The sequence below is a fragment of the Drosophila montana genome, unplaced genomic scaffold, assembly GCF_035044405.1.
Source record: "Drosophila montana isolate Dmon_TW-CO22-7 unplaced genomic scaffold, ASM3504440v1 contig_3468_1, whole genome shotgun sequence".
Taxonomy (NCBI): Eukaryota; Metazoa; Arthropoda; class Insecta; order Diptera; family Drosophilidae; genus Drosophila; species Drosophila montana.
The window spans coordinates 562280-581932 of NW_026998349.1; the positions used below are offsets into that span (position 1 = coordinate 562280).

General features: G+C 42.0%; 1 protein-coding gene across 1 annotated transcript in view; it reads right to left on the reverse strand.

The window, feature by feature from the left end:
• The window catches only part of Dgk (diacyl glycerol kinase 1), an 85471-nt gene that overhangs the window by 13716 nt on the left and 52102 nt on the right, over positions 1–19653 (reverse strand). The window contains exons 3-10 of the mRNA XM_064691810.1: positions 17699–17780; positions 15511–15593; positions 9160–9358; positions 8798–8974; positions 7891–8076; positions 3032–3157; positions 2831–2955; positions 226–334 (exon numbers count right to left, since the gene is read on the reverse strand). Of these exons, the coding sequence (XP_064547880.1) occupies positions 226–334; positions 2831–2955; positions 3032–3157; positions 7891–8076; positions 8798–8974; positions 9160–9358; positions 15511–15593; positions 17699–17774 (1081 nt within the window). The 5' untranslated portion in view covers positions 17775–17780. The remainder of the gene's footprint in view (positions 1–225; positions 335–2830; positions 2956–3031; positions 3158–7890; positions 8077–8797; positions 8975–9159; positions 9359–15510; positions 15594–17698; positions 17781–19653) is intronic.

Below are 19653 nucleotides of genomic sequence, written 5' to 3' on the forward strand. Positions count from 1 at the left end.
ATTTCCGCCAGCTTTTTTTCATTTTTCCCCATTCTTTTTTTCTCTCTTTTTTTTGACTGTGTACCTGGTGCAAATGACTTGATTATTGAGGCAGCCAATGCAGGCAGAAAGGCGACAGACTGACAGACAGACAGACAGATAGACAGACGGACAGGAATTGAGGCAGTGAGGCGGTAAATGCATTGAAAGCTTCACAGCCACTTGGCTCTAGTAGTTCACACTCACCGAGTAGGACGAGAAGCGGTATGGTTGTCATGCCGCCACGTTGCCACTCATCCAAGGACACCGTGCCATCGGCGTCATAGTCAATTTCAACCATCATATCTTGCAGTATCTGTAAAGTAAAAAGATTGTGTAAAGCGTGTGAGAAATGACTGTGGGTAGAATCGTCTGTAAGACTTCCTGATTGCCGTTCTGCGGTTGCCAAAGCGGAGAGTACAGAGGTAATTTAACCCAGGTAATTTTACCCAGAAGCGTCTGTGACTTTCGCCTTTCAACTTTGACTGCAGCGAGGCTGTTATTTCGTGGAAAGCCACGCAGCAGGTAACCCAAATACGATTGTCTGCTCAAAAGTACGCATAAAATGTATTACCACGAATTTTGCGTTTCTTCTATATTGCGGTTTTTCTTAGAATTCTGTAAGTGCTTTTCTGTTGCTTGCCATCAAGAATATCTATGCCATAATGCGATAAAATGCACTCAGCACAAACTGCAGACAATAATTGTGCAATGCGGCGTATGCGCGATATCAATAATACACTTGAGTTGACCCTTCACAAATCACCGGAAGTGTTTTTTGTCCGCAGGCCCCGTCGCCATCTTGCAGTGCCAAAGCATGTAGCTTTTGTCTGTCTCTGGCTGGTCTTGACTATTTGCATATTGACTCTTTTTATTGTGGCACATAAATTTACGGGAACAGCTTACACTTTGTGTTTATGTTTATGTTTTTGCAGTTACTCGAAATAACCTAAGTTGAATTAAGAAAATATTTATTGATGTTTTTTATTATTACTGTGGACAGTTGCGTGTTGTTTCTGCTCCGTTTCAGTAAATCACATGCGTAAATATATTGTAGCACACTTCTGTGGTGAGATATATAAGCAAAACTACAAATTTCACTGCATACTTTCGGGCCGTGAATTAAAGTAGCAGGCCTTGCAATAGGATGCACAATGCATACATTTTATTGCATACTTTTGTGCTTGATAATATAATAGCTGAAAGTAAATTGCAATTGAAATTGCTCTGACTTGGCCATATTCTGGCGGCAGCTATATGGGCTCATCATAGAAGTTAAGACTTGTAAAAAACACAAAATCCTTGATATCTGGTAAGCTCGCTGATTAACAAGGACATCCTCATTTCAATGTGATTCAATGGACACAAGTCTAGGCCAGTCGGGCATTGCTGCAGGGCAAACGAGTGCCTTAAGTATTTGCTCAATAAGTTTTTAATGGGAATTGGCAATTGCTTCTGTATATATTAGTTTTGCTTGGCTTTGCTTTTGCTTCAATACGAAATCAAAGGGGAGCTTTTCCAGGAATCAATTCACTGCGCCGACAGAAATGTTCAATATCCGGTACCATTCGTATTGCGGGCCAATCACTTTAATGTCCTGTTTGCCGTTGCTCAAAAGGAAAACGCGGGCCAACTTAAACTTGTTTTTGTACAAGTTTTTTCTTGTTTTATACAATTCGCTTTTTTGAAATTCATAAGGCTACAGAATTTATGCGGCATCCCTTACGTTTTTAGGCTTTCGTTCGCTGTTTTTAACCGGAAATGAAATTCAGAATTATGCAATTCATTAAGTGTTTTGATTATTGCTGTTTCCAGTTGTGGCTGTGGCTGTGCCTGGGCCAACTCTTTTACATTTTTCTTACCCAATCCCCCACCCTCCCTCCAAGGGGGGTTGAAAGAATTTTGATTAAAATATTTTCTGTATCTGCTTAGAATTTAAAGTATGTGGCTCCCTCGCGCGCAGTCTAGCTGTGTCCATAAACCCATCATGGAAATGGAAATGCTGCCTTAGCCGTAGCGTAGCTGCAGGCGTTTCCCGCACCCCGCACCCCGCACCCCGCTCCCCTTGTTCCCCTTGCCCCTTCACCGTGCTGGTCGTCGTCTCCATGGCCCGGGGGTATTTTGTTAGTTGAGTTTTGTGACGCTTTGACTTTATTTGTGGTCGCCAAATGGCTGCCAACATTTTTTCTTCTTTGTCCTCGTCTTTCAAGTCCTTCGACAAGTTGAGCGATTACTTAAAGCTATTTCATTTTTACCATGTTTTATGCGTCCTAAACTAGATATAAATGGAATGTGCACAAGGACACACGGGCATATGATAGTCGGCCGTCTCGCCTCGTCTCGCCTCGACTCGACTCGACTGTTATGGCCCAACTTGTTGTTGTCATGGTTTTTTACTTTTCTATTTGTTGTTTTTTGTCTTGTTTTTGTGGAAACTATTAAGTCTGTTGAGCTAGTGGTCGAGACGAACGAACGAACGAATGACTAGGTACTCGAAATCGTAAGACAATAAAATGAAATTAATTTCGAGTGCTTTTCGTTCGCCTCTCGGCACCAAAATGCTCGTAAGTAATTGAAAAAGTTCTGGTTCTGGTTCGAACGAAAGCCACAATTGAGAGAAGCAATCACTGCGATTGATGATTGATGATTGCTTGATTGTGATGGACGAAACGCCCTGTATTATTTTTTGTGTGTGTGTGTATAATAAGCCGAATTGTTCTGGCATTGATTTGAGTAATGATTTTTAAATGCCGAAGCGTTTAAGCTGCACTTAAAAAAAAAAAAGTGTGTGTTTGTCAACTTGAAGACTCACCGGACGCAGCTCGCTGACATCCCAGCCAAGATATTCGGCAACGGCCATCATCTGATTAACAATGGCATCCATTTCGGCGGTGTCCAGTACGCCATTACTGTCCGTATCGTATAGCCGGAACATGACTGTTGGTTGAATAAATGATTGAGAGAGCGAATGGAAAGAGGTCAAGTGCATGCTGCGCGCCACAGTTTCACTTACATTCGAGCTTGTCCTCCGGCCGGCCGGCCTCAAGCAGTGATAAATAGCAAACGACATCCTTCAGCGGGACCTTAAGTGTCAAAGGATCAAAGTGCGAGAGTTTCCGTGTCAGCAGCTTAATGTCAGCTGCAAGTAAGCGAGCAAAGTGTTCAAGATTAAAGTGCATTCTTGAACTCCTGAAAGGCCCAAGCAGATATTATTAATAATTGACGTTTCCGGCTTCAGCCCGGAATCCAATTCAAGTTTTTTACTATAAACTGAACCTTAAAACAAACGAACCGAAAACCCGAACTGAGAATAGCTAAGAAAAATGTTAATGAAGACTCAGGCAGAAAAAACTTGGAGCCCAATTATTGAATATATCCCATTTTGAAAAGATATTACTTTTAGTCCGCAAACGTCGTATCTGCGACTTGCAAACAAACGAAAAGAAGTAAGAGTGTCTGATTAGGCGATACCCTAAACCTTTTTCTACCAAATTCAAATGCAATAGAATATTCGTATAGATTAAATTGTGGCAAAACCAGGCTTCAAGAATGTGTTGAACTGGGCGCATGAACCGAAACTCAAGGCAGGAAGCTGGCTCGAATCGAAGCACCTATCATTTTCTTTGGGTCCTGCCGCCCTGATTGAGTGTGGTTAATAAAGTTGCCGACAATATTCTCACTGAAAGCTTTCATGCGCTTTCGTAGCTATTTTCGCTGTGGCTTTGCAGTGTGTTGAGCCGTAGCTGCTGCTGTTGTTGAAGTTGTTGTTGTTGCAGTTGTTGCAGTTGTTGCAGTTGTTGTTGTTGCAGTTGCAGTTGTCATTGATTGAGTGCCGGGCTGTTTATTGTTGCTGCCGTTGGCCATTGTTGCATGGTATCGTTGCAGCTGCAATTGACAGCTGCCTGTGTAAAGTTGGTCCTTGTTTGCTTTTCACTTTGACACTCATTATGTTTAATGTTGATTGCCACAATTTGACCCAAGAGCTTTTCAACTTTGCCATTTTGCTTTTAATAAACTTGCGACACAGAGCGAGAGAGAAAAAGAGAGAGAGAGAGAGAGAAGGGAAGCAGGGAGATTTTTTTTGGTAAATTTGCAATTTAACGCCAGTTCGCCAGAAACAAACCCAATCAAAATTTTCATCCAACTCTCATTAATGCGATCCTATGACCCAAACTTTGTTCATCATAACGAAAACACACACACACACACAATCGTACACACACTCGCACACACACTCGCATAAAGCTGGCCCTTAATTCCGGAGAATTTGTTTAGTATTCATTTATTTTTGAGTGCTCCTCTAGAGGATATTGCTAATGACATTAATATCGATTTTCACGGCAACCCAAAGATATCTTTGAAACATCTCAGCTTTCACATTTTCACATTTTTTCTTATTTTCGTTATTAAATTTTCTTTCTGCTTTAAATACTTAACTAATTTAACAGCTGATACATTAGCTAGGCGGAGATACTCATAAGTAATACAAATACTTTGAGCCCTGTTAATTGGCTTAAGGCATTTCTAAGCGCGTTGGCTCACATTCTACTTAATTGTATTATGCTGGCCCTGTCGTGAGGGGGGACGCCCCTCTTATTGTGCCGCCATTTCAGCTAATTATGTTTACATTTCTATGAATGTAACGACTAGTTGCCAATAAATTAAAATATATATATATGTGCGTCGACTGCAGCTAAAACATTGGTTAATATTTACATTTTGGATATCAATAACTAAATGAGACGCACGCACGCACACTCGAGTGGCTATTGCCTTTAGCTAGGGCAAACAGTTTGAGCTTGATGAATGCCTAAATTATATACACCACTTCTATGTTTGCAATATATAAATTTATGTATATATGTTGATGAAGAAATTAATCGTCCGGGTCAAAGAAACAAGCTACTATTGGGCCTGCTAATAAATATATATGAGAGCAGTGTATTAGAACTGGCGACCTCTCGTTTGTTAGTCTGACACCAAAGTCACGCAATATTCACGTTTGCAAAGTCACGTTTGGAAAATTCCACCCAAACTTTATTGTTTACCATTCGATAGGCCTAAAACTCATTTCCAAAGATCTTTGTTCGAATTAATTTGAGGAATGTTTCACACTTTTCGGTAAATCCACCTCTTCTTGTTGAAAATGGGGGTCAGAGATTTGGTGGATGAAGTTTCGGGTTCAGCTTCATTTCCCAAGGATCTTTATGAATAATCATTTGAGACCTATTATCAAATATCTATGTAAAATATTGCTTTAGACGATGAGTTCAAGATAGTACGGGTAGATTTACGTTGTCTACGGGCGGGAAATGGTTGAAAAACTTATATATAGAATTTAAAGCATACGACTTTCAAGGGCAAGATCGAGAAAACCCTGCTATATATAATATACATATATATATTTGTATATATACCCGATCAATGTCCACGCATTTTGTCCAACAAATGTAATTTGCTAAGCTTCCAGCGAAATAATATCCACGAATATATCTATATTCATATAAAGTGCCCCCGCATCTCAAAAGGAAAACCAAAGCAAAACTAATCCAATTAGCGCTTACAGCACCCACACACACACACACACACCCACACACACCCACACACACACACACAACCATACACAGGAAACCTATTCCATGTTTTACTTACTTAATATATAATGCTAATAGCAATGCCTCCCCCACCAAGAAAAAAAAAAAAGAAGAGCCTGGCACTGTGCTCTCATTATTTGTTATTTGCCTTTAGTCGAACAGGAACAGGACAAAGGACCAGCAAAAAATGCCCCACAATTGCTGCTAAAATGCGTGAAACGACAGGCTCGAACAACGGCAAAGCGAAACAAAGGAAACAAAAAATTAAATGAAAAAAAAAATGTGAGAAAAGGAAGGAAAAACGAAAAAAAAAAAAAAAATACGAAATGAAATTTACGTTCATTAATCATTCGTGCACATTTCAAACGAAGCGAAATGAATGAAAGCAAATGGCGAATGGCGAATGGGGAAATGGCCACTGGAGAAGAAGAAGCAGCAGCAAAGGGCAGAAGCTGCAGCAAGCGTGGCCAGACAAATAGCTTTTCGCAGCATACTTTTAGGCCGCTTTATGTGTGTGTGTGTGTGTCTCAGTGTGTGTGTGTGCGGCAATGAATGTTAATTTTACGCATTGGCGCGGCGCACTTCGTGGAAAATGCAAAAATGTTCTAATTGGGCGTTGATTTACGACTTGATCTGAGACAATGGCCTTGTTTGCCTCTGCTTAAGCTGCTGTTGCTTACCTTTAATACCCTGTAATTGTGCACTTGGGTATATGGGATGCACGACGAATTAAACTAACTTGAAAGCGTGCATGAATTTTATATAATGAATAGCTCTTAAAGGGTATCTCGTGATTAGACAGATACCAACTTACATTATATACCCTGTAAGTGTGCATTTGGGCATGTGCTATGCACAACTAACTGAACTAATTTGGCAGAGTGCCTGTAGTTCGTTCAATGAACAGCTCTTAAGGGGTATCTCATACAAATTTCTAATGTATACCCTGTAATTGTGCATTTGGGCATGTGGTATGCACAATTAACTGAACTAATTTGGCAGAGGGCCTGTAGTTCGTTCAATGGATAGCTCTTAAAGGGTATCTCATGACAAGACAGCCACTATATTAACTTGTATACCCTATAATCTCTTATTTAGGCATGCGACATGCACGACCAGTTAAGCTAACTTGGAAACGTGCATACATTTCATATAACGAATAGCTATTAGAACGTATCACGTGACTAGACAGCTGCTAGTTTACCTAATATACCCTGTAATTGTATATTTTCACGTGTGGTATGAACGTCGTACCATACTAAATTGGCAAAGTGCCCGTACTTCGTTTAAGGAATAGCTCTTAGAGGGTATCTCGTGATTAGGCAGCTATCATTTGGGCGTTTCCGCTTGTTTTTCTATGCCCGGCACTTCCGTTTCCGGTTGCGTTTCCTTTAGACCTTGTTGTTGTTGTGCCTTTTCACTTTTCATTTACGGTATTTGCCATTTTTACATAATTTATGAACTTTTGCACTTGTGAATTAGCGCAGCGGATTTATGTTCAGCTACCACAGCTAATTAGTGAGTGCTCCCAAAGTTTTTGGGCTGAGTTCAAGTAAACAGACGAATGGGCATACGTGCAGATACTGGGGCAGAGTTGGTAATTGGACAATTCACAGTGTCTGGCACTGGCACCCCCCCCCCCCCCCCCCCCCCCCGCAACTACCACCCGCAGCCTGTGTTGCACTTGCACTTTGCACCCGAGCTACTTATTTATTATGCGCGTGCTGTGTGGCAAATGCCAGGCAATTTTGCATCTGAATTGGTTGTCGTGATGTCGCTCCGTCTGTCTGTCTATCTGTCTATCTGTCTCTCTGTTTATCTGTCTGTCTGTCCGTCCGTCTGTCGCCAAGGCAATCAGTTTGCAAGCGACAGGCGCAATGCTGACAGTTGCAAATGCTCGCACAGCTGCAATTGAAATTCTCAAGATGCCGCGCACAACTCACATACAGCATATGTACATCTATGTAAATATGCATTTCTGTCCATATATACATTGTATGTATGTATATATGTATACCCAATACGCTGCTACTTAGCCCTATTGAACAGCTACGCCCACATCGTGTGGCAAGTTGGCTAATTGCAGTTGACTTGCCTCTAGACGGGGCCAGCACAATGGGCGCCTAATTGAAAGTCAAACTCGAACTGCAACCCAAAACGGGGCTGGGCCCTTGGCCCATTGGCCCATTGTAATTTCCTCATATCGCCGCCCCCCACCTCACCCCGCTTTCCCGTTTACGGCGGCAACGAGTCGACTCGGAATCTAATTAATACTCACTATCAATTTTGCAATTAACGGAATTGTTGCTCTTCTTCGACGAATTGCGCGACATTTGCGAGTGGTTCGTCTGCGAGTGCGAGGGGCTGGAGTCCACAGAGCGGCGGGCCGCATTGCTGCCCTGGAACATGCTCGGCCCACTGGCCAGCGGGCTGGGCGTAACCGTTAGCATTGGATGCACGCTGCCTGTAAAGCACACACAATAAAACGTAAAGAAGAAGCAGCACACAATTAAAAAAGTTCACATAAATTCCACAAAGCAATTTCATCCATTCTAAAACTATAAAACAAAAGATGAAATTGCGTCGAAAGCGATTTGCGGAATTTTGTTAATTTAACGAAAATTCAACGAAAAGTCACTCAAGAAAAACCACAAAATAAATTGTGAAATTGGTGAATGCGATTCCTGGAATTGGATAGTTAAGCACATGCATTACACTATGGGATTTCAACGCAATTTTGGTGCAGTTCTTTCAATTCAATTAAGAAAAATTATAAAACAAATGCTGAAATTGTGGTGAGCAGGATTTCGGGAATTGGAATTCAACGAAATTCCATCAAGGTAAACCACGTAATTGTGATGAATATGATTTGTGGAATTACATGCTTTTCATAAGGCGAATTCAAGGAAATATTAAGAAAAACTACAGAACAAATGCTGAAATTGTGGTGAACAGGATTTCGGGAATTGGATAGTGAAATATATGCATTTTATATTTTGATTCAAACGAAATTTTATCAAAATAAATCACAAAATAAATGGCACAATTATGATGAATACGATATGTGGAATGAGATGCTTGAGTACATGCATTCCACAATGCCACCACTAAATTAAAAAGCGAAATTGCGGCGAATATGTATTGTGGAATGCTTAGAGAACACGCACACTCACACACTGACTTACCGGTCTTGCTGGGATCGTGCGTCAAATGGCCGCCAAGTGAGTGCTGTAACTTATCCGTAATACCATGGATTTTGTCCACAAAGCTGGTGCGTGACTGGGCCGGGCCATCGCCGACGCCAACGCCAATGCTGCATTGCGGCATCAGTTCAGCGATGCTGTTGATGTTCGGTATGGAGCCTAATTACAACAGAAACCGGACCCGTGGCGCAGGCCACGAGTGCCAGTGAGAAATGTGTTGCAATTATTAAACTGAGTCTCGTGCGCCATGTCCATAGCCATGTCCATGTGCCGGCCAATGGACATGGATATGGCTATAGCAATGCGGTAGGGGTGAGTGAGGGGGGTGAGGGGGGGAGGCTTACCCTTCGTATGGGACGTGACAGGCGCACAGGCGGCCGTGCTGCTAATGGCTGCCATTTGATTGAGCGCCTTGCCATGCAGCTGGGCCTGGGTGACGTTCGGCTTAAGGAAGGACACAAACAAATGCTTGGCCAGATCCAGCGGCGTTTCGCAGTCGAGGAACGCATCCAAAAACCGTCGAAAGCCATCAAAGTCAATGTCCTGCAAAAAAAAAAAAATACCAAAAACAAAAAGCCCAGCACGTTAAATTTCTGTTAAAGTCAAAGGGAATAAAAGAAAATAAATAAAGTCCGACTTTAAATTGGGCTCTACGGAGTTTGCTGCCGGAATTTATAATTATTTCACATGTATTTCAACTGATTTACACACACACACACACGCTCAGAGAACTGTTATATAATTCTCAGTGATTTGGGGCGCCTCGCGTTGTACGTGACTGTAAATGGCCTCTGAGGATCTGAAAAAGTTTTTTATGAATGCGCAAAACATGCCACAATGGGGCTTGTGGGGCGAAGTGTGCGACATTGAGCCACAAGTCCTTGGCGAATTATATGCCAACAGCACGTGTAGCTACGCACTGTCAATACAATGACGCAACGACATTGATGGACGCATTGATATGGTGACATTGATAGACACCGTTCGTTCGTTCGTCCAGCTGCACGGAGCACACGGAGTATTGTGTAAACATAAATGTGGGCTTCAAGCGATTGCAATATTCCGCTCCTCCACGCTGCCCCAGCAACCGGTTACGGTTACCACTTAATCAACGACGAGACATTATGCAACAAGACATAACGCGTGCCCAGCAGCCCGGCCAGCAACCACTAATTGGAAAATGAGCGAATGAAGCGTGAGCGTGTAAGCCTTTAATAATTAGTAGACGGCGAGCGGATGCTCTTTATCTATATAATTGTGAATTCAGACATTTACTGATCTCAACTATGCTTAATCTTAAGGTGTATGAGAATCGAACTAGCAAGCGAGAGGTTAACGTTTCAAATTCAACAGAAATTGTCAATAATTAGAATAGAATGGAATGGAAATGGAAAATAAATGGATTCAACTGGATTCAAACTGAGCATAAAGCTTAGAGATCGAACCCCCGCGTGAAGACATATTTTTTGCATTTTCAACATTTCTAATTCGACCCGTGCAACGCCGCTTAATTTGCTCTAACATATTCATAGTTCTAAATGTTTATACAGCTAATATGCTCGTCCATTGCCCATGGGCATATAGTGTATGCGACGTAACGCTTTAGAGAAACGCAACATTATCATTATTATCATCATTTTAATGAGCCGCACACAAGCTACTGTGCAGCGCAGTGCGGCGCTTGCTGTGGCTCGTTTTAAATTTCGAGCATAAAACAAAATATATGACAGTCGACCACATTAAGAATTTGCCGGGGGTTTGAGTTTAACTTGGCTCTCTATGTTTTGGCCTGGCCAGTGGCATGGGCCGTAATGAAACAGAATACAGGCAAATGGAAATTTATACGCTGGCCAAAGCAAAAACAAAAGCGCCAAGCCAAATGGCTTAAAGTGTGGGCCAGCCAAACACGCAGCCAAGCAACAGCCAGAGTAAAGGCATAATGTACACACACACACACAAACACACACATACACATGGCTGGCACTATAATAACGGCACGCGAATTGCGTTAACAAAATTTATTTAGCAAGCAACGAGATACGCGTGCGAAAGCAGCAGCAGCAACGGCGGCCTCTTCAATCTACGCTTGCAGAGCGCCTAAAACTCCGCTCGAGCCCCTAATTTCATGTTGGTGGCAGCAGTTGTGTGTGTGTGTGTGTACGTGTGTGTGTACGTGTGTGTGTGCGCGTGTGTGTGTGTGTGTGTGTGTGTGTGTGTGTGTGTGTGTGTGTGTGTGTGTGCGTCGCTATGCGTGAGCGCGCGGTTTAATGAATAAATATTCAAGCATATTGGCGGCGCACAGTGCGTATGCGTGATATCCATTACAGTCACACACACGCACACACACTCGCACACGCACACACAGCCACATGCCTGGGCGCTGATAATCACACGAGCATGTCGCACTTTTGGACCATTTAGCCTGTTTATCACACTCCAGCAGCCCGGCAACGGGCGCATAATCTGGCGCTACGCATTCACTCATGTATTGCATACTTTTCGGGTTGAAAGTCAATGCGTAAATTATGCATACGCAGCGTTGTCTGCTGCCAAGGCCGAAGCGTAGCGTAGCGTGGCAAATCACATTTAAGGCCAAATAATTAACTATTGGCCCAACTGCAGCATGTACACCAAAATGTTGTGCGTGTGTTTGCGAGTGTGTGCGTGCTTATGCAGCTGACATTGCGGCTTTGGCATGACAGGAATTTAGCATATGTGTGCAATGCGACTGCTGCTGAGAGAAATATGTGAACGGCATTATGCACAATAGTTAAGTCGCCTTGGGCTTAGTTCAAGTCAAGAGCAGCTTAACAGCTGAAGGGATGTGGCGTGGCTTAAGCCATAATTCCGGCAACAAACAAAGGCATGTAAACATTTTGGTTGAGCAGCTCGACTCGACTTAAATTTGTCCCCAGAAGCAGCTCGGTTAACAATTAAGCACTGCGCAGTTAACTTGGTTAATTAAGACAAAACAATGCTGAGCAAATAATTTATGAGATTTTGCAAGGGCAAAGTTTCAAGTTCGTTGCAGATTCTTGTGCCAGAATTGCGTTGTCCGTCGGCTAATTGTGAAATGTAGAGCATTTCGTCAGCGCATAATTCAATCGGCAGGAGCAAGCAAAGCCAATCGCTGCGAGCTGAAGACGAGTGAGTCGCTTCAACAGTTTCCAGCAGCTGCTTTTAATTAACTTAATTGAAGTGTCGTAGCTGAAAGTTGTTGCAGACGCTGGCGCTGGGGCTAAAAACAGAGCCTCGAGTTGCGCCATTGCGTGGCGACCAGGCGACAAGTAAGCAGCTTTTAATAGGAAATAAATTATATATATGTATATGTGTGTGTATGGGTAGAGACAGAGTCTCGAGGGTTCGCCTCATATATACGTATATGTGACTTTTTATAGTGGCTGCTTCAATTTAAAGCGTAAGCCATCTCTAAGCCAAATGCTCTTTTATTTTCACTCAGGCTTCAGCAGCACCATAAACCGGCTACACTCGACTTATTCTTGCCGATAGGGTGCATAAAATATAGAGTACTTTCCTAGTTTTCGCTGGCAACGGCACGTAACCAGCACAAACGGAAGCCCAAACATAACATGGCACTTCAATTCATTCCATTTACTAAAATATTTACAGCAACGACTATCAGTCGAAGCTGAAAAAAACAAAAAAAACAAGAAACACGAAACACATGTATGTGTATGTCAAAATCCAAACATTGGTTGGAGAGTGTACACTGTCAACGTGTTCAATATCAAAGTGAATTAACTAAGAGCATCAAAAAATATTCGGTTGCCATCAAATTGCTTGCAGCAGCTTCCAGTGTCTGTGAGTGTGTGTGTGTGGGTGTGTTTGTGGGTGTGCGGAGGGACAGCGCAAACTTAATTATACTTTTTGATACCCTGACCCCATTGCAAGTGCGCAAAAAGGGTATAATGCTTATGTGCAAGCGTATGTAACTGGCAGAGATAAGGAAAGGCCTCGCCTAGGCTCTGGCTGACCCCATAATTGGGAGCTGTCTTAAAAGGAGACACCACAACGACCTCCCTTCTTTAAGCATAATCAAAGATCCCATGTTTAACGGCCTGTAAAAGGGTACAATTTCTTGTAAGGATACATTACTTTTCTTCTACATATGTATTTAATTCAAATCTTTTGTTTGGTAAAGTTCAGAAGGCATCCGATCTCATAAAATATGTTTGTGAGCAGTATGTGGATTTTTTTCATATATTTATCGATATATTCTCTCATTTCCTTGATATCTTATTTTATTTTACAATTTAAACCTAACTCGAAGATTATTTGAGCTATTTTTCTACCTAACACGGTCTGTAGATTCTCGTATTATACGATTAAAGATATTTATTTAGATTAAAGATATTTAAGCTTCTGAATCTCTCCCTAATTCTCTCTTAAAAAATGAAAAATCGTATGTTTAAGGGTAGAACCTTGCACTTTTGGTATATACACAAAGTATTTTTGCCATATCTAAAGCCTGATCGGGACATAAGCACCGAAATTATTCATGAAAGCATGCCCTACGATCTGGCCCACCCGACAAGGCAAAGACTTTTACTTGTTTTTCATTCCATTACATTGCTAAGAGATGCACACACCAGCAACAACAGCAGCTAAATCCCAGCTGTGTGTGTGCGTGAGTGTGTGTATGTGTGTGTGTGTGTGTGTTGGCATTTGCATTTGTAGTGAGGTTAAATGAGCATGGCTGAATAGATTTAACAACAAATTGCAATTCCAATACTGGCACTCAATTCAAACAGTACACACACACACACACGCACCCAGTTGACATTGATTGCAATGTGCGTGTGTGTGTGTGTGTGTGTGTGTGTGGGTGTGTGTTCTGTTGATCGATTGAGCCTTACACCAGAATACTTTTACGAATTAATTGTTATATCTTTTACCAAACACACCACAAACCATCAACCGCAATTGTTTCGCTTTACACTCGTTACGCGCTCACTCGGTCTTTATTTCTTTTTACGTTTTTTACGAGTTGAACAAGTGAGAATTGTTATTCAAAGATGAAATACCCTGTATTCTATATAATAAGGATAAGAGCTGTAAGAGCTTTGCTACGAAATAGTTTATAATTGTTGAGATCGATTTAGATAGCCCAAAAACAATTATTCATTGCTGCAGAGATTGAACCGGCGACTTGAATTTTGTTAGTTCGACGCTGAGAAGTTTACATTTCCTAAAGCCCTGTCTTACTACTTTTAATTAATCAACAATTTGTCAGTCAGCACAAAATCTTGTATATAGATAGATGAGTTTAACTGTGTCTCATTCTCTGCGTGTTACACTTTACTTGATTAAACTCGAATACCCTATACCCTATTAAAACTTGTATATGCGCATCATCTGCTTTCATTTCTCTATCTCTGTGTGACAGTTGAGATCCTAGAGGCGTACAGAAATGAGAATCCATAATACAGCTTAAATCGTGTACAAAGCTTGAACGGAAATCAACATTCCGTAGCCTCTGACAGTGTCCCTGTGTGTGTGTGTGTGTGCATCTATTTCTTGACACATGTTGCCCCAGTAAAGTTGTTGCCAGCTTGATTATTAATTTGGTTTTGCCTCTATTTTGGCAAGTTGTGTGTGTTTCCTACCAAATCTGTTCACTAACAAATCTGTCGCTCTTTCTCTCTGTCACTCTCTTGCGCTCTGCCACGCTGTCTGTCTCTTTCTCGGTGTGTGTCTCCTGATGAAGTTGCGTGTATTTTCAATTTAATTTACTATAAGCCCGTCCACACGTCTCTTGTTTTGGTTGGGCAACCTGTGCGGTAAGCGGGGGGGCAATTTCATGGAGTCGGAGCGTCCGGTGCTGCTCAATTTCAATTTGGCATTGAGGCGTAAACTTGAAAAATGTCTGTGATTTATTGTATGTATAAGAAGATTTACTTTCAATCTTTCACTCTTTCTGCCGAACACAAGCACACAAAATACAAAATGCGAAACATAAAGCAGACAACGCTGGCATAGACACAGGAGCAGCAGCAGCCTGACCCGCATCCTTGTCAGTTTGTTGAATGTGCATGTGTCCGTGCATTTGTGTGTGTGTGCATTTGTGTGTGTGTGTGCCTAAGTGTGATTCGAGTTGGCTTGCTCTGACTTGCCTTTCATCAGCTTACAATGGAGCCCCAAGCTGCCTGGAAAATGCGCAGGCAAACGTTGGGCTTAGACACTGTCTCAGGCTTAGCTAGATGTTGCTTTTGTGTAGCCAGGTTGGGCAACCCTAAGCCCTAATCGTTGCAGGCGCAGTGGCAACCTTGACTTGTCTTCTTGCCCAACACTGCGTTGCAGTGCTGTCAATTCAGCTGTTTTATAGCTAAATATGGCTAACTTCAACTGTTGAAATTGCAGTTCTGGCTTTTTGTGTTTAACTTGTTAGCTTTTAATTTATTAAGCTGTTTTACAACACTGTGCAGCTAGTCCTATAACCACCCTGTCAGTTTAATTCACCAATTACTTTTAGCTTTTTTAAACACTAGCCTAACTTTTTGTAGCGACAGTTGTCAACACTGGCACAGCCTTGACGCGGGTCACGGTTCGCGGAACACGCTGCTCGGCAGTTGGGTCTCCGTTTCAATTAATTGAAAAATTGCTGCTAGCTGGCACATTAAATTTACGAGAGCATATTCCAATTAAAGAGAAATTAAATTTAGTTAGCCGCTTACCCCGTCTGGTATGCATTTGGGCGTGGCCGTTGAGCTGGGCGAACAAAACTCCCGGAGCACATCCTGAAGCTTGCGGGTGGAATCTGCAAAAAAAAGAAAACAGAAAAGAAAAGAAATATAAATTATGTACAGCTTGTAAACCGGCTGGAAACAGCTGCTGAGCCGCATGTAAAACCCCGTGTAAATAGCATGCAAGCATATATATTATTTTAGTTTTAGAGGGGCTTAAACTTTCTGCTCAGCTTTGGGTGAGTGGGTTTCGCTACAGCTGGGTGCTGCAGTCGGACATACGCGTCAATTGCCACAGTGGCGCCAGTTTAATTGACGCCTCAAGTGGGCCAAAGGGCCAGAGGAGTGTGAGGCGCAGGTGAGACAGACAGTCGAGTCGAGCTGTGCACAGGTATAATTAACTAATGGAAACAAAGTCGTTTTTACTGCGTGGGCGACCACACAAGCAAATTTTATGCACTTGCAACACATGACAACTAGCTGCCCCAAATTGCTGCAGTTGTTAAGTTTTTTTTCTCTTATTAACCTAATGAATGATTTAACAACACAGCTGGGCCACTGTGCCTGCCGCTCCTCGAGCTGTTTGCACTTGAATACTTCATGCAACGCAACGCACAGCTGTCGTTGACACTGCAGAAGAGCACTCTGTGTGTGTGTGTGTGTGTGTGTGGCAAGTGGCACGGCCAGAGCTCGTCGCCTGCAATTGACAGCCTCTCGATTGTTATTGCTGCTGAAAATTCTTTTAATCACACTCACACAGGCAGCTGAAATTGGCAGCAATTGCGGCCAACTGTCTTGACATTAGCCGAAGCAAAATTGTTGACAAGTTGTTCTGTAAGCGGTTTTTACCCGAAAGCCAACTCTCTATCTATCTAGTGCAATATACAGCTCAAAGGCTGCTCAGCAAACCAAGAATATATATACAAGTAACTACTTTATGGAACGTCAAGCGGCTTTGCGCAGAGCCTCAGCATTTTGCTCGCCACAAAATTCCAGTTACTTTGTCCCAAATGCAGCTTGGGCGGGGCAAATGCGCTGGATTACCCAACACAGACACAACACAGCAAAGCATCATCTCAAAAGCTGTAGCCGAAAGATGGCAAGCATTTAAGCTGAGTACACACGCATTTCCCGGGCATCATCAGCAGCAGCAGCAGCAGCAGCAGCAGTTGAGCTTTCCAAGGCCACAGAGCATTACCTGACTCCTGCGGTTGCTTGCAGCTTGTTGCAATGCGATTTCAATTGCAGCTGTTTGTGTAGAATGAAAATAAACAAGCGGCTAACGAGACGCCCAAGTCAATATATTAAACTAAAATATGACTACAATATTAAAGAAATTTATAGACTTGCACGGCTATAAATTAAGCTGCAGTTGAACTTTAACTAAGTCTGATAAAAATCTATTAAAAAGCCGACAGTTTTGTGTGCTAAAAGTACGTTAAAGTCACATAAATAAAACAGAGTCAAATGAATAATATTTAAAATGCAAATTGTACAGATATTGTTGCTTGCAAAAAAACAAACAAATGGCAAATTTTAATTTCTATTTTAAACCATTCCCCTTCTTCTTTTAAATGTATTAGCAATGCATTTTTTCATTATAAATAATGACAAATTAAATAGGCAAGCAGAAAAATGCAACATTTTTGCTAGATTTGAGCCGGCTACTTTACTCTTGTTCGTCCGACGCTCAGCCATCTAAGCCACGTCTATATGGCTGCTTTGTTGTTAATGATTTATATACAAACTTCAACCACATTTAGCCCCCACTTACAGGTGAAACCGCCCCCTCCCCCCCTCCAAAACCTGACCCTTTAATTACCTTTCCCAACCCAAAAGACAGCAAGGCATCTGTACAAATTTTACGCTTTCTGACTCTTACGACTGGGGCTGTGCGTTGATTAACAATCAGTCGGTTAGTTAGTAAGTCAATCAGTCAGTCAATCATTCAATCAGTCAATCAGGACATATAGTTTTTTATATGGAGATATAGCAGTTGCGTACAATTTAAGCTCTCAATTTGCGTCCAATCAATTTCCGCAAATAAAATTTGTGCGCAAATTGGCAAAAGTGCATATTTTAAATATATCTATAGATATATATATATAGGTATATATATAGAGTATATATTATTATTTGTATTGGCATTAATATGTGGTTAGGAGGAGGTTGCACTTACATGACGCCAATTCCTGCAGCTGCAAAAACTCGCGCGGCGATAATTTATCCCATTTGTGTGCAATGCCAATATTCATGTTTGCCTGAAAGTATGCAATAAAAATAGTGACAAATTGTAATACGCTGCTGGCGAACAACAACAACAACAACAACAATAAGAAGAAGAACAGCAACAACAACAAATAACAGAGAGACTTTTATAATAATGCGGAATGTGTGGCATAATTTATTGAATTTTGCTCGAAATTATTTACTCGTACAGACGCTGTGAGTGTGTGTGCGAGTGTGTGTGTGTGCGAGTGTGTGTGTGTGAGTCTGACTGTGTGTGTTGTTGTGTGGCTGTTACGCTTGGGACGTGCCCCCTTTTGCTAGCCAATAAAATTTGTGTGAGAGTCGCGGCTAACTGCTGAAAAGTGTTGGCACAACAAACACACACACACCCACACACACTCGAGCTTGACAATTCGTTTGTATTTTTAGACAATCCCCAATGGACGTCACAACACTAGAAAACAACGCCCATTAGCAGAGCAAACGCTCTTCAGTGCTCAAAAACCCAGCTAATGTACGACCTTCGCCTGTCCCCCCTGTTTTTTTCTCGCAGTGTAGCCCGCGTGTATTTGACGCGTCATCTCGCCCGATGATGATCATTAGCTTAATAATAATCATTATGCTTGGCTCTGATAGACGCACGTTAATCGATGACCTTCCTACCCCGTGCACCCCTCCGTTAGACTCTACCCCTCGCCCCTTGCCTGGATTGGGTCTGCCCGCGTCATGGCTGTGGCGTCATGATGTTCAGAGCTGCCTTTCAACTTGGGCGCATGTCATTTGTCTTGCGCCATTTGATGGCATTGGTATATGTGTGTCACACACACACACTCGCACACATACGCAGCCCTTGGACAGGTGCCCAAGTGATAGACTGTTAATTGTACGCCCGCAGCAAATATTAATATATATATATATCATATTATTTATTTAATTTTGTCTATTTATTTGCATTTGTATTTTGCCTGCTCTCAATTTTTGCCGCAGCGTTTATTTTTGTACTCTTCGGTCTTTCGGGCATTTATTCATTTCACAAATATTTTTATAAAGCTTTTGTGTCCGAAACAACAACTGTGGCGCATTTATTTTTAGGCCACTATTCCAAAAACAAACAAAACAAAACAAAAATAAAAATAAAAATAAAAATTGTATCAACTGATTGACTGAATTATCATCATCAGGTTGGGCTCGCCAAGTGGCATTTTTGTCTTTGTCACGTCTCATTTCGCGCTGCTCTAATGCGTACACTCAATAGACAATAAAAAAAAAAACAAAGAGAAAACAATGTTTAACAGGCACTTAAATGCGTTAGCATAGCGACCTGCACTCACACACACACACACACACGCACACACTCAATAATGACAATAGTCATTATTCACAGCTCACTTGGCTTTCCTTAGGCGCCCCTGGAGAGAGAGAGAGAGAGAGGGGGGGGGGGGGGGCGTGTCAGTAGTGGCTCGGCTGCTGCTGCCACTGTCTGACGTATTTCAAAGTTTTACAACATTGCCAACTAATGAAAATGCTAATAAAAATGCTGCATTAAAGCCAATAAATAAACCATTGCCAGGCGGCATACGTGGCGTATGCGCAACAATAACGCGCCTTAATTGCGGCGTTAATGTTCAGCAGCAGGCGGCAGCAGGGCAGGGGAGAGGGGTTCGGGTTGGGTGTGGGTACATTGTTAAAATGAAGCAATTTGCTGACGACGCAGCAAATGAAACGCATTGTGTGAAAAATCGAGCACAGATTTTCCATATTCAACAGAAATTTGTATTCTATCTTCCTACTACAGCGCTCGGTTGCTTGAACCTCAAAAAAAAAACTTGACGCTCCGAAATATATACACTTACGTTCGTTTTATTGATCGTCGTTGACAGTTCAACGGACCTGCAAGTGGTGCGA